This window comes from Cervus elaphus, chromosome 7 (assembly GCF_910594005.1).
Source record: "Cervus elaphus chromosome 7, mCerEla1.1, whole genome shotgun sequence".
Lineage (NCBI taxonomy): Eukaryota > Metazoa > Chordata > Mammalia > Artiodactyla > Cervidae > Cervus > Cervus elaphus.
The window spans coordinates 27,621,433-27,641,588 of record NC_057821.1 but is presented as its reverse complement, the minus strand read 5'-3'; the positions used below and the strand labels follow the sequence as shown (position 1 = coordinate 27,641,588).

Genomic DNA, 20,156 nt, shown 5'->3' with positions numbered 1-20,156 from the left:
GGAAAGGAAAGCTGCTTTACATCCGTGTTATTCATCTCCAGCTTGTCAATTTCAGCATCTCTTTATACTGTCACCAGGCATCAAGCTGCCTGGAAGTTTTTACACCTCTCACATTCCCCTGCATTCCATACTCATCACATGGAACCATATGCTGCACTTATTCTCTGTCATTTATCATCAGAATAAGAGACAAAAATTCTAGTTTTCCAAAGGCTAAATAAATTTTCCCTTCTGTTTAGCTTTGGTTTTTTAGTTCTGCTGGGATTTATGTCAAAATAGTTCCTCTCTCTTCTCTGCTTCCAAGCTATTTGGCTTGTGCTTCCCTTATAGGTAGGGTTTTCAGGCAAGATGAGGCAACGAAGGGCAGCCTTTTCCATAATAAAATGTTAAATTATGAAAGATGCTGTGTACCAATGTGTGACCATGCATTATGACCACAGTGCTACCAGATATTGCTCTATGTGTCTTTTGTGTATTACCTCATTTCTTCTCACACAATTCCATGAGCTACTTATTCAGTCCCTGACCAGGGATCGAAACTGCATCTCTTGCAGTGGCAGTGAGGCATCTTAACCACTGGACCATCAGGGAAGTCTAGATGGTGCTGTTTTTAATCAAATGATGAGAGAAAGCCTCCTTGTAAAGATGGTATTTGTTCAAAGATATAAATGATGTCAGGGAGCAGGCAGGCAGATATCTGAAGGAACAGTATCCAGGGTGAGAAAGACACAAATGCAGAGGCCCTGAGGCAAGAAGGAACTATATTTTTATATTAAATCATAGCTGCTAGAAGAATAATGGGGCCGGAGTGGATGAATCAGAGTAAGTGAGGAAAAGAGTAGGAGGGGATGAAATCAGAGAGGCGGGGAGAAGCCAGGTCAGGTAGGCCAAGGTAAAGGTTTTGTTCTGAGTATGATTGGGAGCCATCAGAGGGTTTGAGCAAGGTGAGTGATCTGGTAATTTAAAAGATGACTCTGGTTTCAGCATGAAGGAAGGACTATGTAAGTCAAAAATAAAAGCAGAAAATCCAATTAAAGGGCTAGCCAAGAAATAACAGCAGCACAGGAGTTTGGATCAAGGTAGAGCAGAGGGCCAATGGCAGAGGCCTGAGCCCTCTGTTTTTTAGGAGTTTGAAAGAGTGGATGAAGGCTGAGAAGTAGCAAATAGGAGCTAGTGTATACTTTCTTAAGCTGGATCCAGAAAGAGTGTTCAAAGTGAAGAAAGCACTTCAAGGAGGAAGTGATCAACTGTGTCAAATGTTGCTAATGGTTCTAGACCAGACTTTCTCAACCATGGCACATACATATTCTAAAGTAATTAAACCTCTTTCAGCTTAAGGACTAAAATCTTCTGGCTATTGTTGAAGCTCCCTATGTACCTCTCTCCAATCAGAATTCTCCTGGCTGGGATGGGTGGGTGGGAGAGGGATGGAGTGGGAATTTGGGATTAGCAGCTGCAAACTATTATATATAGAATAGATAAACAAGGTCCTACTGTATAGCATACGGAACTATATTCAGTATTCTATGACAAACCATAATGGAAAGGAATATTAAGAATAATATGTGTGTGTTTGTGTGTGTGTGTAGGGCTTCCCTGGTAGCTCAGATGGTAAAGAATCCACCTGCAATGTGGGAGACCTGAGTTTGATCCCTGGGTTCAGAGGAGGGCATGGCAACCCACTCCAGTATTCTTGCCTGGAGAATCCCCATGGACAGAGGAGCCAGGCAGGTCCCAGTCCATAGGGTTGCAAAGAGTCAGACATGACTGAGCAACTAAGCACACATATATGTGTAACTGAATCACTTTGCAGCACAGCAGAAATTAACACAACATTGTAAATCAACTACATTTCAATTAAAAAAAAAAAAGCAAAAGAATTCTCCTCTTGTCATGGGCTAACCACTATTCTGAATTTTGTGCTTTTACTACATAGGTTAGTAGCAAAAGAATTTATTTTTCCCTTTTTCTCAAAGATGAGCTATATAATTATAGCATGTTTGTATGGTGATGGGATGTTTCAGTAATGAGGGGAAAATTGATTATGTGAGAGAGATAGGGGATCATTTCAAGAGTTCCATTTCTGTGTAGGTGAGAAGGCTGGGATCCTAGTACCCACACAGGATGGGGACTAGGGAACAGGTCAGCTTCTCTGCAGTAACAAGGGGAAGTCACTAAATTCAACAGAGATGCATGTGGCCTGGTAGATTTGGAGCAGGGACCACAGGGGGTTCTCTTCTGAGAGTTTCTATTTTCTCACTGAGATAGGAAAGAAGGTCTTCATCTTGTGAAACTGTGATCTCAGATTTGGAAAATGTGGGAAAATGAAGGCTTGCAGGCCACCCTGAAGACTCAAAGGAAGTGAGACTAGCTGGTATGACTGTGCATTTTTCCCCAGACATATTCAGCACTTAGGTGCAGGTATGGTGCAGACAGAGTTGGATTTGGAATCGCCTGGGGATGTCTTTAAAAATATTGATGCCTGAGACCCAAGAGATGGTGATTTAATTGGTTTAGAATGTGACCTGGGCTTTGGGCTTTTTAAATGCTCCCCAGATGACTATAATGTATTGCCAGAGGCAAGAATCATGACTTCAAGGAATGCCTGGAGCTGTGTTTAGAAACCCACTGCTTTATTATTTTTTTTTTAAGGCAACTTATACTCAGTTTTTAAAAAAATTATTTATTTTTGGTTGGGCTGGATCCTTGTTGCTGCTTGAGGGATTTCTCTAGTTGCAGTGAGCGGGGCTACCCTTCACTGCAGTGCACAGGCTTCTCATCGAGGTAGCTTCTCTTGTTGCTGAGCACAGGCTCTCGGCACACCGGCTGCAGTAGTTTTAGCATGCAGGTTCAGTAGTCATGGGGCATGGGCTTTAGTTGCTCTGTGGCATATGGAATCTTCCCAGACCTGGGGTTGAACCTGTGTCCCCTGCATTGGCAAGTGGATTCTTAACCACGGGACCATCAGGGAAGTCCTGAGAGATTTCCTTCTTGCTGCAGTGAAGGAGTGAATTGATCTGAGCTTTGAAGGATTGGTACATTTTGGCCAAGTGGAGAAGCAGATGTGAAAAGAGGGAAAATATCATGAGCTTAAGCTTAGATGTGGTCTGAAACACATGGCAAGCAGCAAACAATTTGGTTTGTAACAGGCAAATATTAGAGAAAGAGCTCCTAGATTTGAGGACAGCTGGGTAAACAAAGATCTGGAGGTGGGCATGATGAATAATATAGTCTGGTTTCACAGAAAGCTGGATAATTTCAAATTATGGGAGAGGTCAAAGGCCAGATTAAAATTTTGTGAACAGTTGAGTAAGCAAGAGGGAATCTTGAAGGGCTTTTGAGGAGCATGTTAAGAGTTTGTAAAAAGCGTGTTTAGGGAGGATAACCCGACAACAGTGTCAAGGGAGACCTGAGGTAGGAAGAGGTGGCAAAGAGGGAGACCTATTAGGGGAACTGTGGTAATGATCCTAGATGAGGTCATTTTTCCAGCAAGAAGTGGGGAAAATTACAGATTCAAAAGACATCATGATGGCAGAACTGATTGGGCTTAACAGCTCACCACAAGTAAAGGCAGGAAGGAGGTGGAAGAGGCATCAAGTTTTCAAATAAGGAAGGGCACTGGGGAATTGGTGCTGTCTACAGAGGGAGACAGCTGGTTTTCAGTGGCATTTTATCTGTTTGGTTTGGAACCAGTTGAGTTTAGAGGACGGCTGCATTGCTTCCCTGGTAACTCAGACTCTAAAGAATTCGCCTGTCATGCAGGAGACCTAGGTTCGACCCCTGGGTTGGGAAGCTCCTCTGGAGAAGGAAATGGCAACCCACTCTAGTATTGTTGCCTGGAGAATTTCAGGGCGCAAAGAGTCGGACTGAGCGACTTTCACACATAGTCCACATGTTCCACAGACACCAGAGGAATGCTTATAAGTACAGAGTTTGGAGAGTGTTCTACTCAACTTGGACTGTTAACAGAATATCATAAACTGGCTATCTTATAAACAGCAGAAGTCAATTTCTCAAGTCCTGGAGGCTGGAAATTCTAAGAGCAGGGTGCTGGCAGATTCAGTGTCTCGTGAGAGCTTCTTTTGGTTCACAGAGTACCTTCTAGCTATGTCCTCACATGGTGAAATTGTAAGGGAACTCTCTGGGGATCTTTTATTAATTAAAAAAAAATTTTTTTTTTAAATCTTTTGACCATGCCACGGGACATGTGGGATCTTAGTTCCCAGGCCAGGGATCAAACCCATATCCCCTGCCTTGGAAGTGTGGTAACTTAACCACTGGACCACCAGGGAAGTCCCTCTGGGATCTCTTTTATAAGAGCACTAATCCCATCCATGAGGGCCTACCCTCAAAACCTAATCATCTCCCAAATGCCACACTATCACACTGGGGATTAGGGTTCAATAGATGAATTTTGAGGAAACACAAACATTCAGTCTGTAGCAAAGAAGCATTTGGTTACAAATGAGGTCTGAATGTGGAGTGGATGAGATTTTTCAAGGGAAATTCTCAGAGAAGGGGAAAAAAAGTCCATATACAGATGCTTAAAGCACAGGAGGGGAAAAAAAAAAAAAAGGCGGGGAGAGAGGAGGAAGGATGAAGTGAGGTTTGTGTGTAGGTAGAGGGGGAGGAGGTAATATATCCCTGAACCTGGGCAAGTGGGGAATCCAGGGTGAAGGGACAAACATGGAAGGGTTCAGAGAGGCAGTGTACTGTGAAAATACCATGGGTTTTAGCTCCTGATAACTTCGGGTCATTGAATACTATTTGAAAAAAATGTTTCAGTAAAGTTTGGATTGGAAGCATATTCCAAAGTGTTAAGAAGCAGTGGATATGAAGGTTAGACATTTCTGACAACAATGCACCCTATTGAACAGAGGTGAGAGAGGGGAGGGTGGGGTTGGAAGTGGTGAGTAGGTAATGAGGAAGTGCGAACTGCAAATGCAAGTTCTTTTTTCATGAAGTGGGGTAAGGAGGGCACAGTAAACCTGAACCGTCCAAAGGAGAACCCACGATCCCATCCTCCTCTCATGTCTCCTATCACAGTGCATGGCTTCCCTTTTAGATTATAAACTTTGTGAGTTTCAGGGTTTACACCTGCTGTCGGAGGTGATGTCTCAACCATCATCTCACCAGCTGGGATGTCTCACCAGCATCCCACCAGCATGGAATTCAGGATAGGACCCTGTCCTGCAGCGCACTGCTGAAGATACCAAGTCCACTGTTTGTGGCACCTCCCCCTCCCCAAGAGGTCTCCTGGTTGAGGGCAACTAGCCCAGGTGGATGTGTGAGGCTGTTGACTTTCTCCCTGGCACTCTGCTTTAGTCAGAATATTTGTGTTCCCTGCCCCAAAACATATGTTGAAATTCTAATGTGCAATACAATGATATTGGGAGGTGAGGCCTTTGGGACGCACTTAGGTCCTGAAAGTAGCACCCTCATGAATGGGATTAGTACCCTTGTAAAAGGGACCCTACAAGGACTTCCCTGGTGATCCAGTCGTTAAGGCTCCATGCTTCAAAGGCAAGGGGTGTGGTTCAATTGCTGAACAGGGGTGAAATAGGATCCCACAAGTCCCTTGGCCAAATAAATAAGGAAATAAAGAAATCCCACAGAGCTCCCTAGCTCTTTCTGCCAAGTGAGGGTACAGTGAGGAGACAGGGATCGGTGTACATTTAGAGATCTACAACTCAGAAGAGGGCCTATACCTGACCGTCCTGGCACCTGATCTCAGACTTCCAGGAAAGTTCTGTTCTTTATAAGCCACCCAGGGATGGTATTTTTGTCACAGTAGCTCTGCGCTCCCTTTGCCTTGCCTACACTGGTACAACACACCAAGTAGGGCTCTAACCGGAGTTGCCTGCCACCCTCCAGCCTGTGAGCAGGAACAGCTGTGGGCAGCTGGGCATGTTTCCCTACCCCAGGCCATCCTATCCTTAGCCAACTTTTTCAGAATACTCTGCCTACTTTCCTCCTGCCTTCCTGGAATTCTGGGGATAGATCCCTGGATCTGCTCGTAAATCCTCCTTCTCCAAAGTCTTAGGTCCAGTCTGGTAGGGAATGGAAAAGGTGTGCTGGGTAAAGAAACGTCCACTAAGAATGGATCCCCAGGTCTTCGCCAATAGGATTCCCAGGGGGGCCTTCCTTTCCCATCTTTGTGGTGTGCCTGAATCTGTCTCCACTCACTATTGTCTCTGTCAGTTTTTGTCCGCCCCTCCCCCACGTCCCCAGAAGGGGAGATAAGAAGTGAAAGGCGAAACCAAAGGAGCCGGGTCTTTGCTAGTCTTCGGGATTGCGGGTGATAAATCCACTTAATCTATTTAATGTTGTCTTTCAGAAATTCACACACACACTCACACACAGATCAGAACAAGGTGAGGACTACTGAGGAACGGGGATTGGGCTGGCTCCCTCCAGATATTGTTTGTACCCTCGGTTCTTTCTGCCCGCTTGCCCAGTTGGGATAGGAGGAAGGGAGTATTTACAGAGAACGGGGACGTAATCTTCATCCCAGGTTCCGAAGGTTCCGAAACCGGTAACCTCCTAAATCTCATTCCAAAAAAAAAATAATAATAATAATAATAAAGAACCCCAAAAGTTATAGAGGTCCTGGGATTAGCATGAAAATAGACGGGGATGGAGTGGAGGAGAGACAGAACTGGAGGTGAGGGTGGGGGTTATGGCTAACTTGGGGCTCGGCTCTCACGCAGGGAGAAGGTGTGGAGTGACAAGTATACTGACAACTATCGGGGCGAGGCCTGGCGCCACAAACCAATCACCGGACTGAATCACCCCGCAGGGAAGAAAAGAAGGCGGAGCCTGCCGACCTGGAGGCGGGGTTTTATCAGAGCCGGGGCGGAACCTATAGAGGAGGCGGGGCTTTAGGGACCAGTTTTCAGGCTGGGGAGCCTTGACCAAGGGAGTTCGGCTAGGGGTGCTGTATTTAGAGGAGGTGGGGGCCTGGAGCGACTGAGGGCCCGGCCGGGAAGTGGCGTCCCTATTAGTGTGGGTTTTGGCGAGGTTCCTGAGGAACTGGATTCCGAGCGTGCTCGCAAGGCGAGAGTTTCCGTGGAGGCCTAGTTTAGGATGTAACCAAGTCCAGTAGCCCCAGAAGCGGGTGTGCGGGGCGCCCACTGTGGATCCCCGGCTTGACGGCAAAACGTGCTTGGGACGTCGAGGGGCATAGGGTGCGGGCCGGGCCGTGGACGTCCTTACGGATCCCAGTAGTTCTCGTGGTGCTGCGCTGCAATGATGATGACTACGGTTAGGATGGTACAGAGCACCATGGCTGCAATGCCCACCGCCAGGGAGATAAAGGAGAAGTTCCGGGCCTCGCGTGAAGCGATCTCAGCTGACACCATGTCTCCGCGGGCCAAGGCCGTGCGCACCTGCGGAGGGGGAGGGAGAGAAGATCAGAGAGCCGATACCTCGGCTGCACGCCTCAGCCTCCCTCTAAGATGCTTCCGCAAACGTCCAGCACTCCCTGGGAATAAGAAGAACCTCTTGAGTCCTCCTCTCCATCCTCCGCCTCCGTCCCCTCCCCCACCCTCACCCCACACACACCTGCACTGCCTTGAAGATGGCAATGATGCCTGTAGGCCAGAAGCAGCAGATGGTGGTCAGCACCGCGATGGGCATGTAGTCGTGGGGCGGGCGCCTTGGCTCCAGCAGGGCCAGCCCTGGGCCCTGGGGTGGCGGGGGGAGCGTGGAGGTTACTCCTGTTCCCCCCGGGGTCGCGCCTGCATAGGGCTGTGGAAGGAAAGAAGGTTGTGGGGAGAGGCTGTCTATCATTCTTACCCTCTCTGAGCCCACCAGCTTTCCACCTCTGGCAGAGAAAGAAGGTTGTTTTCCTCTTCTAAACCTCCTCTGGACTTCAAGGCTGTTTCCCCTGCCAGATCTTGATCTCTGACTCCAACAGACCACCCACCCCATTCCCAGATCTTTCTCTAGTCTCTCCTCTCCCTTGCCCCCAGATCGCCGCCTGGTGCCCTGGTTCTGTTCCTCTTTCCCACCAGTCCCCAGTGTGCCTCCAATTCCATGTCCTGTTTCATCCTTCCCCCAGCCCCCTCCTTCCAGGCCCATCCGCCCGGTACTCACCGTGCCCACCGGGTAGACCGGCACGTAGGCAGTGCAAGGCTGCAGCTGTAAAGGGTAACCCGGGGCTACGTAGCCCCCCAGCGGCAGCGTGCCTACCGCTCCCGTGTGCGTGGGCACCACGAAGCCCGGGGCCTGGGCAGTATGAGAGGGCGCCGGCGGGGGCGGGGCGGCGGCGGCGGGCGGCGGTGGGGGCAGTGGGCCCTCGAAGCGAGTCTCCTGCAGGTAAGGGTCGGGTGGCATGCGGGGCAAGGTAGCGCAGCCGGGTGGGGGCGCCCCAGCGGCCGGGCCAGGAGGGGCATGGTGTGGGGGCCTTGGCAAGGTGGCGGAGGACGAGGGACCGCGCTGAGCGGCGGCCCCAGAAGCCAGGCCCCCTGCCCCTAAGCGCGGGAGGGTGGCCGTGCCGGACTGGTGGTAGTGGTGGTGGTGGTGATGGTGCGAGGAAGGGGCTGTCTGTGGGGGCGGGGCAGGAGGTTCCGCAGGGGGCTGGGGGGCATTGTAGGGTGGTGGAGAGGTGTGAGGGACTGAGTCAGGGAGGCCTGGGGGCGGTAAGCAGAGGAGCCAGCATGGGGAGAGATAAGATAGACAGATGAGATGAGGGAGAGGGGGAGACACAGAGGGTCAGGGATGCAGAAAGATAACGGGAGAGACAGAGAGGAGATGAGTGAGAAGCCATCTCTCATTCTTGGGGCAGGAGAGGGGTGGTATCTAGGCCAACAGCCCGTCCCCCCTCCTTTAATCTAGTTTTGAGGTCATAGCTCTCTTCTACTCCTCTCACTGCTTCAGCAATGGGCACACAGCTTTAACCTGCAGACCCAAACTCCTATCCCTCTTGGCTTATGGCTGCTTTGGGGTTTGCCTGTCTGAGCTAGTCCTGCATATGCACATGTGCAGACATGCAACACTTGTGTGAACATGTGCTCAGTCCAACAGTTGTATAAACACATGTAGGATAACATGTTCCACTCTGCCATTCCTTCAGTGAGGAGGGGGTCCCCTAGTCTCTCTTGGACTCTCCGAACCTCTTTTAGGGCAGATTAAGAAGGGTCCTCTGGGTTTTACTCCTCTGGCAATCCCCATCTGATCATCTCTCCATATTTCCCCCCTGGATGTCTCCATGCGAGCCAGCGTTATCTGTCCATCTGTCGCTCCCAATGATGCTATCCATGCAGTACCTGGCTGATGCTAAGCCAGTCTTGTACTTCCCTCACCCTCTTAACCTGCCCCCCACCCATGTTGTTGGCAAGGGACCGAGCCTGAGACTGGCCAGAGGAAAAGAAGAGAAGGGAAGGATATAGAAAGAGGAAGGGGCTTGGGGGGAGGGATGTGGAGAGCTGGATAGAAGGGGAATGAAACAGAACCACCCGCTAGGGAGGGGTAAGGGGGGGGGTAGTCAGGAGGCAGTGGAGAGGGCCAGGGGCTTTGTTGTTGTTTTCTACCTGACTTTTCGGACGACATGCTTCGCTCTCCCTGGGACAAGATCCGTGCAGCCGGAGTCCAGAGTCGGGGTCCCTGGCTAGCACCGAAGTCTGGGTGCGCAGATTGCGCAGCCGGCAGCAGCGCAGAGATGGAGAGATGAAGACTGTGGCGGCGGGGGGCGGAGGGAAAGCTGAGAGGGGGGAGCTTAAAGGGACCGAGGCGAGGGAGGGGGAACCCTTCAGAGATACCCCCACTTGGTCTCTCTCCGCTTTTGGACTATGTCTCGCCTCCTCTAACCCCGGCATTGAAGCCCCCAGTTTGGGTTCCTTTGGAGTTGTCATGGAAACTGGGAGGCAAGCAAGACCGGGCAAGGCGGGTGGTACTAAGGGAAGGAAGGAGGGAGAAAGAACCCTCTGGAGTCTTCCCCTTCAAGACTGGCTGTAGTGATTATACTGTGGGAGGAAGCGAGCAGGTGCTCAGTGGATTCAGTACCCCGGTTCCCTTTGGATCTTCTTCACCCCAGTCAGCCCCCCCCCCAACCCCCCCCCCCCCCCCCCGCCCCACTCAGCCTCCCTCAGAGTCCCTGTAAGATCTCGGGATCTTCTCCCAAATCCTTGGCTCTAGTTTCCCTATCTGTGCCAGAGATGCCTGTGTGAGACAGAACCATAAAAACAACAACAAAAGAGAGAACCGTGTGCAGTTGAGAGCAGCGATGGAAAAGTTCCCAGGGTTATGATCTCGACCTGCCGCCCTGGCCTCGGAGGAATCCGGAGGTAAATTGAGAGGCCCCAGTCTATGGCCGTTGGGAGGCAGTAGGGCTTGTGGTGTGTTGGGGGGCGGGGGTAGGACGAAGAGGAAGCTTGGGGGATACTTAGTTACCTCTTACCTTCGGTATGTAGGAGCTGTAGCGCATTGGGAGGAGAGAACGAATCAACTGCTCATTGCCGGCATCTCAGTTTGGCAGTACATGCTTGGCCCCCCCTTCCCCCGCTTTGCTTACTGGGCTTCTTAAAGAGTTTCCAGGGCCCGCAGTGTTCAGATCCATTCCTGAAATCCCACCCACCTACCACCCCCGCCAAGACGCAGCGCCATCGCCTGAGTCGACCCGGGGGCCCAGCGGTAATTGCAGTCTTTTAATTTTGCTTATTGCATCTTGGGAGTTTGTACATGGGGAGGGGAGGTGAAAATCAGCAGTCAGCCGAGATTTAACCAGAATTGGGCTATTTGCAAAAGCAGAGCCGAGATACCACCCTCCCCCTTTAGACCAGTGCTTCCCAGCCCCTTCTTGAGGCAGTCGCTCTCCGGGCGCTGTATCCTTCCCCATCCGACTGCAGGCGGAGACTACCGAGCTGTAATAGCGGCGCTCGTCAGGGCCAGTCCCAGGCCCCAGTGATCTAGATCACGGCCCCACACCTCTCATTCTGGCTTCTGAGGTGTTCGCGTGAGCCCCTAACCCCCTTTCGCCACGCCGTCCTGTACACAATTCGGGGCGCAAGTTGGTTTTATTGGGAGAGACTTAAGACTGTCAAAGACCTGAACATAGAGGAATTCAGATGAGCTGCGAAATTTTTATTTTTATTTTTTAAATCAAGGCAAACGTCTTTAAATGCTCAGTAAAAGCCCTAACACGGGCACCTGGGTACCGATAGGGATCACAGGGAGAGGTGGGAGACGCCTGGAGTTAGAAGTCCAGCCCCGGTGGGAAGGTCTGAGTAAGGAGCCGCCCACAAGGACCTCCAGGTTCAGGGCGGGGGTGTGGGGTCGCTCAGGTACTGAGACTCATCAGAAACTAGGCGGAGCGTGAGTCAGCGCTGCCCAAGGGGCTCTCCGCCTCTTGGGGGGTGGGTCGTAGATGGGCTCCGTCCTAGAGAAGGGCAGAAGAAAGTGGGCCAAGCCGCACTTTTACCTCGAGGGGCCTCGAGGACTCTCCGCGTCTCTGGAGACAAGGGCACTACAAGCACTTCAGGATGAAGAGTTGTAAGACTCAGGCCTGGCACGGGCGGGAGGGAAGCGTTAGGGGCAGGGTCCTCCTGGGCTACCTTCAGCCCTCAGCCGGCGGAGGACAAAATACCAAGGACTGCCTTTCCCGGGTCTATTCCTCCAGCGCGCCTCCCTGGGGAAAGAGAACTCCGTGTTCCGTTGCGGAGCCGGACGCCTGCATTGGGAAGTAGGGCAAATCAAGGCCGGGAAATGGGACCCTTAGGTCGCGGCTGCCGCGGGGCCTGAAGAGGCCTTCTCTCAATTCCCAGGACACGTTTGCGGCTTCTTCCTCTCCCCGCCGATCTAAATGGATTACTCCGCCTATTCCCTACCCGCCCCCCTCGCCCCCCGGCTCTTAGTGCGCAATGGATTGTTCCATTGCCCCTCCAGTCTCCGGCCAGCGTTGCGGGGGACGCTGGCACGGTTGCTAGGGAAAGCCCCGGACGTGACGGCTAAATGCGACCCTGAGCAGCCTCCCCTCTCCCGTCCGTCATTCCCCTGCGCGCGTTCTCCTTACACCCTTGCCCTCCCCCACGTGGGTTCCAAGCTGGGGAGAAGTAAACAGCAGGCGGAGTGGGGCTCGCGGACCCAGGCCAGGTGGGAGTTTTCTCCCAGGGTCCTGCGCTGTTGCTCTGGGGTCCTTCTTGCAAATCTTCAGTCTTGCATGGCTGGTTTGATCCATTAGGAAGCTCCTGGCCTCGGGACCGAGTCTCCGCTGCGTTGGGGGCGGGGCTTGGTTGCGCGTCAGTGCGTCTGCAGCGTGGTGGGGGTGTGTGTTTGTGAAGACTGGAGTAAAAGTAGGATGTTTTGTGACAAGGACCTGGTGTGGGAACGGACGGGGGAGGCTTGATCGCCGGCGTCTGTTCCGAAGGGAGGGGGTGTTGTCATCTCTCTCACAGGCCCTCATCGTCCCCTTCTCAGGCGGGAGCATGCTGGGGCTCCCGGGGCGGCGGCTCCCTTCGGCGGAGTTCCTGCTCCTGTTGCCTTTCCTGCTGCTGCTGCTGCTGCCCGCCGCCCCCGCGCCCCATCGGGCTGCCTACAAGCCGGTCATCGTGGTGCACGGGCTCTTTGACAGTTCGTACAGCTTCCGCCACCTGCTGGAATACATCAATGAGGTCTGGCAGGGGACGCCCCGGTTGTGGGGCGTTGGTGGCGGCTACAGAGGCTGGGGAGGGAGAATGGGGAACTGGACGCTGGGCCTGCCCAGTTTCTCGCGGAGCTGGTGCTGGCGTGGGGAAAATTGGGGGGCGAGAGATCCCTGGTTCTGGGAGGGCACAATAGGCATGTGGGCACCGGCTGGGGGGCGGCGTGGAGGGGGGTCTTTATAGTCCATCCCGGCTGCGGCATCACCCGCTTCCCACAGACACACCCTGGGACTGCGGTGACAGTGCTCGATCTCTTCGATGGGAGAGAGAGTTTGCGACCCCTGTGGGAACAGGTGCAAGGGTTCCGAGAGGCTGTGGCCCCCATCATGGCAAAGGCTCTTCAAGGGGTGCACCTCATCTGCTACTCCCAGGGTAGGCACCCTCCCCCCTTCCCCGCCTCTAAGCCCTATCTGAGGCTTGATCCTTATCTGAGGGACACTGCCTAGTGTTCCCTTTTTTGAACTCATTGCCTCCTTTTCTGACTTCTCTCAGCACCTGGGTCTTATCTGTGTGAGTGTCCTGAGTGGGAAGGCCGCTCCCTGCACTGCTGCCCCTTTCTTTCCCCGTCACCCATGGCTCCTGGACATAAGGGATGCCGGGGGGGGGGGGGGGGACAGTAAAAAACACCCTAAGGTTTGTCGGAAGACCCAGAATCGAATTCTGGCTTTGTCACTTACCTTATGTGGGGCGTTTTGACACAGGACGTGTGCCTGGGTCTCAGCTTCCTGAGGTACATGGTGTGTGTGTGTGGGTGCAGAGTTGGGGGGGGACTGTTGGCCTGGCTGTCCCTAAGTCCTGCCCAATGTGGTGTTTTGCCTGCAGGGGGCCTGGTGTGCCGGGCACTGCTGTCTGTGATGGATGAACACAACGTAGATTCTTTCATCTCTCTCTCCTCTCCACAGATGGGACAGTATGGAGGTGAGTGGGCACTCAGGGCTCCATAGGGGGGCCCTGAGTCTTGAGGGCACACAGCTCGGGGCCACTTGGCACTGGTGTTCTCTTGCCAGACACAAACTATTTGAAGTGGCTGTTCCCCACCTCCATGAGGTCTAACCTCTACCGGATCTGCTACAGCCCGTGGGGCCAGGAATTCTCCATCTGCAACTACTGGCACGGTGAGTAGGACATGCCAAACGGGGGACTCCATGCTAAGGGCATCCTGGTGGGCCTGCTGCTCCCACCTCTACCATAACTAACAGCAATGATGATGATAACTTACAGTTATTGTTCAAAATGCTTTATGTGTTTCACTTTGTTGCCTTAGAGAATACAGCTTGCTGCAGGGGTTGGCAAACTTTATCCTTAAAGGGCCAGACAATAAATTTTTTTTTTTTTTGGTTTTGCAGGCATATAGTCTCTGTCACAACCACGCAATTCTGCCATAGTCATGTGAAAGCAGCCATATACCATATGTAAATGAATGTATCTGTGTTGCAACAAAATTTTATTTATAGAAACAGTGAGCTGGATTTGGCTAATGAGTCATAGTTTGCAAACACCTGGTTATAGTTTATAAGATCATGGATGCTGGGTCCAGACTACTTGGGTTTGAAGCCTAGTCCTGCTGCATGACTTTGGGCAAGTTACTCAACCTTTCTTCGACTCAGTTTTCCTCATCTGTAAAATAAAGATATAGTACGTACCTCTTATTGTGTTTATGAGGATTCAATAATGAATGTCATGTGCTTTGAACAGTATCTGGCTCATAGCAGGTGCTAGAAAAAGGTGTTTGCTATCATGTTTACAATTATTAGTGCTACTATCATATTACTGTGCACCTTGTCTATTACTGTAGCCTTCTGATTGGTCTTCCAGCATCTGGTCTTACCTCTTCTCCCTGCTTCTCTGACGATCTAACTGCTGTTTGTACCCAGACCCCCACCATGATGACTTGTACCTCAATGCCAGCAGCTTCCTGGCCCTGATCAATGGGGAAAGAGACCATCCCAATGCCACTGGTAAGACCCCAAGCTCCTACCTTGGTCCCATTTTCTGCTTCTCTGACCTCCTATATTCCCCTTTCCAACCTGGCCTGACCCCTGTGACTAACTCAGGCTCTCTTACTCCCACCCTGTAGCTTGGCGGAAGAACTTTCTGCGTTTGGGCCGCCTGGTGCTGATTGGGGGCCCTGATGATGGTGTCATTACTCCTTGGCAGTCCAGGTAATAAGGGACTGTGTGGCCTGAAGGTTGGCTAAGGACACCCCAATCCAAGCCAGTCTTTATCTCATTTCTAAAACTGGCCTGCTTCTTCCACTGTTCAGTTAATCCCCCCACCCTCCATCTATCTTGTCATCCAAGATCAAAACCTGGGAGTCATGTCCCAACCTCTTATATCTAGCCAGTCACTAAGCCTTGCTGACTCTGCTTCCTTTCCATCCCTACCAGCCCCGCTTTGTGAAAACTTTGAACTCTGAACTATTTACAGATTCTTAGGATGTTGTAAAGATAGTTTAGAGAAGTCCTGTGTATCTTTTGCCAAGTTTCCCCCAACACCTGCATCCTATGTAACGACAGCACAATAGTGAAACCAGGAAATTGACAAATCGCTACAACACATGTCTATAGTTCCATGCCATGTAATCACATTTCCTACCAGCTCTTTCACTTACCTGGAAGTAGAAGGTAATTGCTCCAACCTTGTCCCCTCTATCCTATTCCTCAGGAAAACCCATGGCTTCATGGCACTATGTGTTTGCCTCTGATCATAATGAGTGATCTGAAATGTCACCTGATCTACTTTAGTCATTCAACAAATACTCATCAAGCACTGTGTGCCCAGGCACTGTTGTGGACCCTAGGGATGCAGTAGTAAATGAAAGAGAAGTCTATGCTATTATGTAGCTCACATTCTAGTAGGGGAGACAGATAATAAATGTAAATACATATATCAGACAGTGATAAAATAAGGCAGGGAAAGGATTAGAGGATGGCTGGGGCCTATTTTAGATAGTGGCCAGAGAAGTCCTTCTGGAAGAGCTGCCATTTGAGCAGAGACTGAGTCGTGTCCAACTTTTTGCAACCCCATGGAGTGCAGCATGCCAGGCTCCTCTGTCCTCCACTGTCTCCCGGAGTTTGCTCAAATTCATGTCTATTGAGTTAGTAATGCTGTTTCATCCTCTGCTGCCCCCTTTTCCTTTTGCCCTCAATCTTTCCCAGCATCAGGGTCTTTCCTAGTGAGCTGGCTCTTTGCATCAGGTGGCCAAAGTATTGGAGCTTCAGCTCTATCATCAGTCCTTCCAATGAATATTCAAGGTTGATTTCCTTGATCTCCTTGCAGTCCAAGGGACTCTCAAGAGTCTTCTCCAACACCACAGTTCAAAAGCATCATTCTTTGGTGCTCAGCTTTCTTTATGGTCCAACTCTCACATCCATATATGACTACTGGAAAAACCATAGCTTTGACTGTATGGACCTTTGTGGGCAAAGTGATGTCTCTGCTTTTTAATATGCTTGGAATGTCTAGGTTTGTTTTTCTAGGGAAGAGGAGTAGCACCTGCAAAGACACTGGGGCAGGCCTGAGGAATAAGGAGGTTCATGCGGCTAGAGGGCAGTAAGCTGGGGTGAAGGTGAAAGAGGTAGAAGGGGGCCAGATACAGAAAGCCTTTGTGGGGCAAAGTAATGTCACTTTTTCTAAAATATATGCAACATAAAAGTTACCATTTTTAAGGGTAAGTTTGGTGGCTTCAAGTTCATTCAAATTCTTGTGTAAGCTTACCACCATCTATCTCCAGTTTTTTCTTGCCAAACTAAAACCCCATAACCCTTTAAAGAATGGTAACTTCCTTATCCCTGCTACTCCCTGGCCCCTGGCAACCATGACCCTTGATTTTTTTTTTTTTCTTTTTTTAATTCTTAGTGAGATGGGAACACATTGGAAGGTTATAAATGAAAGAGTAACATGCCTTATAGTAGTTAAAGGTGGGATTTATTTTTATCTCATTTCACACCTACTACAACCCTATGAAGATAAGAAGTAGCTCTAAGTACTTTGCAAATAAAGCTCATTTAATCCTCACAACAACCCTATAGGGTAATTACTATTATCCTCTTTTGGCTTGTAAGGAAACTTAAGTACAAAGAGATTAAATAACTTGCCTACATTCATAGAGTTAGTAAGTGGTGAAGTCAGGCTGTCTGACTTAACCACAATGTTTTATTTCCTCTCTACAAAGGAGGTATTCTTGTATAGGACAAAGAAAATCAGCAACATGATCAACCACACACAGTGGGGAGTGTGTGGCAGAGCTGGAGTTCCAATCCAGGTCTTTGTGCCCCTACTGCTTTCCTACGGCTTAAGAAATCTAGTCCCTCAGCGTGGCCTCCAGGCCCCCAACCCAGCACCCCAATGTACCCAGCTGTGCCATACCTCTGTGTTGCTCTTGTTGTTCCATTTGCCTGGGACAGCTTTCCCTAGTCCAGGTTAATCGCTGGGAAGCCTTTGTTGACCCTCTAAAACTAGGGTAGTAACCTCTCCTCTTTGCTCCCTTAGCCCATTGGACTTAGTACTGTTAGCCTTTATTCAGTTATTCTTGGTCTGTGTCCACTCAGTGCCCATGACAGTTAAATATTCCTAATTTAAAAAATTTTTAAAAACTTTTTCTTTGGAAATAATTTCATACTCAAGAAATTACCAAAGTCATACAAAGCAATCTTGTATATTCTTCACCTAGATTTCCCAAATGTTAACATTTTACCAAGTTTATATTAGTGTCCTCTGTCTCTCCCTCTGGATATCCATATATATATGTGGAGTATGTGTATATATGAACCCTTAAGACTTCAGTATGTCAGTGTCTATTTTCTACATATAGGACATTCTTTTATGTATCTACAATATGATTATCAAAATCAGGAAATTAACATTGATAAAATTCTCTGTAGACCTTATTCAAATTTTCCTAAAATCTTCTAGATAGGAAAAAGATCCAGTGAAAGATTCAACTCAGGATCCCATGTTGCATTTGGTTCTCATGTCTCTTTAGTTTTGTTTAATCTGGAATAATTCCTTGGAGTAAGTCTGTGACACTGATTTTTTTTTTTTTGGCCCCGGCATGCGGAACTGCCCCACCAGGGATTGAACCCATGCCCCTGCATTGGGAGTGCAGAGTCTTAACAACTGGACCACTAGGAAGTCTGACATTGATATTTGTTGAAACATAACGAGCCAGCTGTCTTATAGAATGGCAGTCAGTTTGGGTTTGTTGCCTATTTCCTCATGATTAGATTCAGCTTATGCATTTTTGATGGGAATTGTGCAGAAGCGATACTGTATCCTTAATCCATTACCTCCTGAGGTAAATGATGTGTGTGTGCTAAGTCACTTAGTCGTGTCCAACTCTTTTCTACCCCATGGACTATGGACCCCATGGAGCCTTCCAGGCTCCTCTGTCCATGGGATTCTCCAGGCAAGAATACTAGAGTGGGTTGCCATACCTCCTCCAAGGGATCTTCCCGACCCAGGGATTGAACCCACATCTCTTTTGTCTCCTGGACTGGCAGGCAGGTTCTTTATCACTAGCGCCACCTGGGAAGCCTGAGGTACATGATACCCAGTTAAATATTTTGAGTGTCTCCCTTGCTGCTTGTGTCCCTAACAGGCCATGAGTTCCTGAAGGTCCCTACCCCTCCTTGATTTTCTCCCACTCTGATAACCTCCCTCTTATGCCCCAATCTCTTTGCAGCTTCTTTGGTTTCTATGATGCAAATGAGACAGTCTTAGAGATGGAGAAGCAACTGGTGAGTCCCCTGGAATTACTTTCCCTTTCTGCACACACTGTGGTTCTCTCTGCCACTGACATGGAAGCTGAAGGGTCTACCCTGTGGGGAGGGGGTCTGGGACGCCCTTGGGAACTTACTTTGTCTCTCCCTGTGTCTTTCTTCCTTGCCCCCTGACCCACCTTGAAGGTTTATCTGCGGGACTCTTTTGGGTTGAAGACTCTCCTGGCCCGGGGGGCCATAGTGAGGTGTCCAATGGCTGGCATCTCCCACACGGCCTGGCACTCCAACCGTACCCTTTATGAGACCTGCATTGAACCTTGGCTCTCCTGAGGGACCCCTCAGGAACTCCCCGCCCAGAGACTGAGTGGAGCCTTGGATGTCAGGCCCTGGTGTGCCTGTGACCACCTCACTGGTCCCACACTGCCCCACCAACCAGGGCTCCAGGACCCCTCCTCTGTGAACAACACATCCTGGTCTCCTCCATCTCATGTCCTCCCTTTTGGGGGTTGCTCCATGCTCTCCCATGCCCCCCAAGGCCAAGGCCAAGGCTGGGAAGTGGGAAACAAGATTAACTTGTGGCTGCTCCTATTGCTGCTGCTCCTCTGTCTCTGGCTCTACAGGAGGAGAACCCAGCCCCTGCCCACCACAGGGTCTCCTTCCAAGCCACTCAGGACATTTTTAGCTTCTGTTTTTCCTACGTTCCCTTTTCCTCTGAACTCCCCTGTTGTGAGCCCTCCCAACCCCCCAGGAAGGACCACCTGTGAGAGTGGGGTTCTGAGGCTCCACTATGGGGACAGTTCTGTTCTTGAAGTGTCAGTGTTGGGGAAATATCTGTGGCCTGTGAGGCCCATCTCAGGTTTGGGGATCCCCCAGTCCCTATGTTCAGTATTGGGGTGCCCTCTGGGAGCCTAGTTTCTTTGAGGCTCCAGCCCCTCTTTTAGCTACCCTTGAATGGGTGTGTTACTACCCCTGTATTTATGAAAATAAAGTTCCATTTACTCAGTGTGGCTTGCCTCATTTCCAGGTGAGGGGGGCCTGGCTCCCCCAGGAGGGTGGGGATGGAGAGCCTGGGGCCTGGGTGCCCGGATGCCTGGTCTGGGGTGGGACCCCCTTGGTGTTTCCGCTCTCTCAATGCCCATTCTGTGCGGGTTCCTGATTCTCTGCGGGTTCTTTCCTGCTGAAGACAATTCTCTTCCTGTTCCAGCTTGCGATTGCGGGGCTGAGCCCAGGGCCCTAATGGTTTGGGCCCCAGCCTCATGGGTGGAATGCACCAGCCACCCCCAGGCTAGACGAGGGGACTCAGGGTCAGGGTGGGCATTTGTTGTGCCCCTTTTCGACCTTTGTAGGCCAGAGCTGGGTGAGGGGCTGGACAATGAGCCTCCTCTTCCTTGAAAGAAGGAATCTCAGTAGAGACAATAAGGCCCTGTCTGCTCTGGCATGGGGGGCGGTGGCTGACTCAATTCTGCCCCTTCTCCACCCCCCAGACGCTAATAAATGTCATCAAGAAATGGGGGCAATTTTTTCCCTCAGTGCCCTGGGCAGCCTCCCCAACCTCCCCCACCTTTGTGGTATCTTGCCCTTCTTTCTTTCCTCAGCTGATCTTGCCTTTTCTCCCATGACCTAACCCTACTTTCTTCTCTGCCAGTTCTGCCTCTCCCTGCCCCTCAGTTCTTCCCATCTGTGTTGGGTTGAAGGGCGGAGGGCAAAAGCCAGGTGTTTCAAAGCCAGTAGCCTCTGTTGACTTGGGGGAGTTCCAAATAAGGGGCCTCAGGGTTGAGAAGAAACTTCTAGGGGGCTC

General features: G+C 50.6%; 2 protein-coding genes across 4 annotated transcripts; one reads left to right on the top strand and one right to left on the bottom strand.

The window, feature by feature from the left end:
* Positions 1-6,306: 6,306 nt before the first annotated feature.
* Positions 6,307-10,612, bottom strand: PRRT1 (proline rich transmembrane protein 1). The gene is made up of 5 exons (XM_043907779.1): positions 10,400-10,612; positions 9,534-9,676; positions 8,098-8,633; positions 7,564-7,749; positions 6,307-7,388 (listed from the first exon to the last, which is right to left on the bottom strand). The coding sequence occupies exons 2-5, from the start codon at positions 9,550-9,552 to the stop codon at positions 7,212-7,214; spliced, it is 918 nt and encodes a 305-aa protein (XP_043763714.1). The 5' UTR covers positions 9,553-9,676; positions 10,400-10,612; the 3' UTR covers positions 6,307-7,211.
* Positions 10,153-19,361, top strand: PPT2 (palmitoyl-protein thioesterase 2). Of its 3 annotated transcripts, none has more exons than XM_043907778.1 (9): positions 10,153-10,286; positions 12,415-12,608; positions 12,857-13,010; positions 13,461-13,556; positions 13,646-13,753; positions 14,513-14,596; positions 14,716-14,800; positions 18,322-18,376; positions 18,545-19,361. In XM_043907778.1, the coding sequence occupies exons 2-9, from the start codon at positions 12,423-12,425 to the stop codon at positions 18,686-18,688; spliced, it is 912 nt and encodes a 303-aa protein (XP_043763713.1). In that variant the 5' UTR covers positions 10,153-10,286; positions 12,415-12,422; the 3' UTR covers positions 18,689-19,361. The 3 variants fall into 3 exon arrangements, with proteins under 3 accessions (XP_043763713.1, XP_043763711.1, XP_043763712.1); XM_043907776.1 differs by lacking the exon at positions 10,153-10,286 and adding an exon at positions 11,270-11,490; XM_043907777.1 differs by lacking the exon at positions 10,153-10,286 and adding an exon at positions 11,843-12,090.
* Positions 19,362-20,156: the final 795 nt, after the last annotated feature.

Coding starts and splice junctions, on each gene's coding strand:
- PRRT1 (XM_043907779.1), bottom strand. Junction 7,750..8,097: donor CGGTCTACCCGGTGGGCACG/GTGAGTACCGGG, acceptor TTCCTTCCACAG/CCCTATGCAGGCGCGACCCC. Junction 7,389..7,563: donor CCATCTTCAAGGCAGTGCAG/GTGTGTGTGGGG, acceptor CCCCCTCCGCAG/GTGCGCACGGCCTTGGCCCG.
- PPT2 (XM_043907776.1), top strand. Junction 13,557..13,645: donor ACAGATGGGACAGTATGGAG/GTGAGTGGGCAC, acceptor TTCTCTTGCCAG/ACACAAACTATTTGAAGTGG. Junction 14,801..18,321: donor ATTACTCCTTGGCAGTCCAG/GTAATAAGGGAC, acceptor ATCTCTTTGCAG/CTTCTTTGGTTTCTATGATG.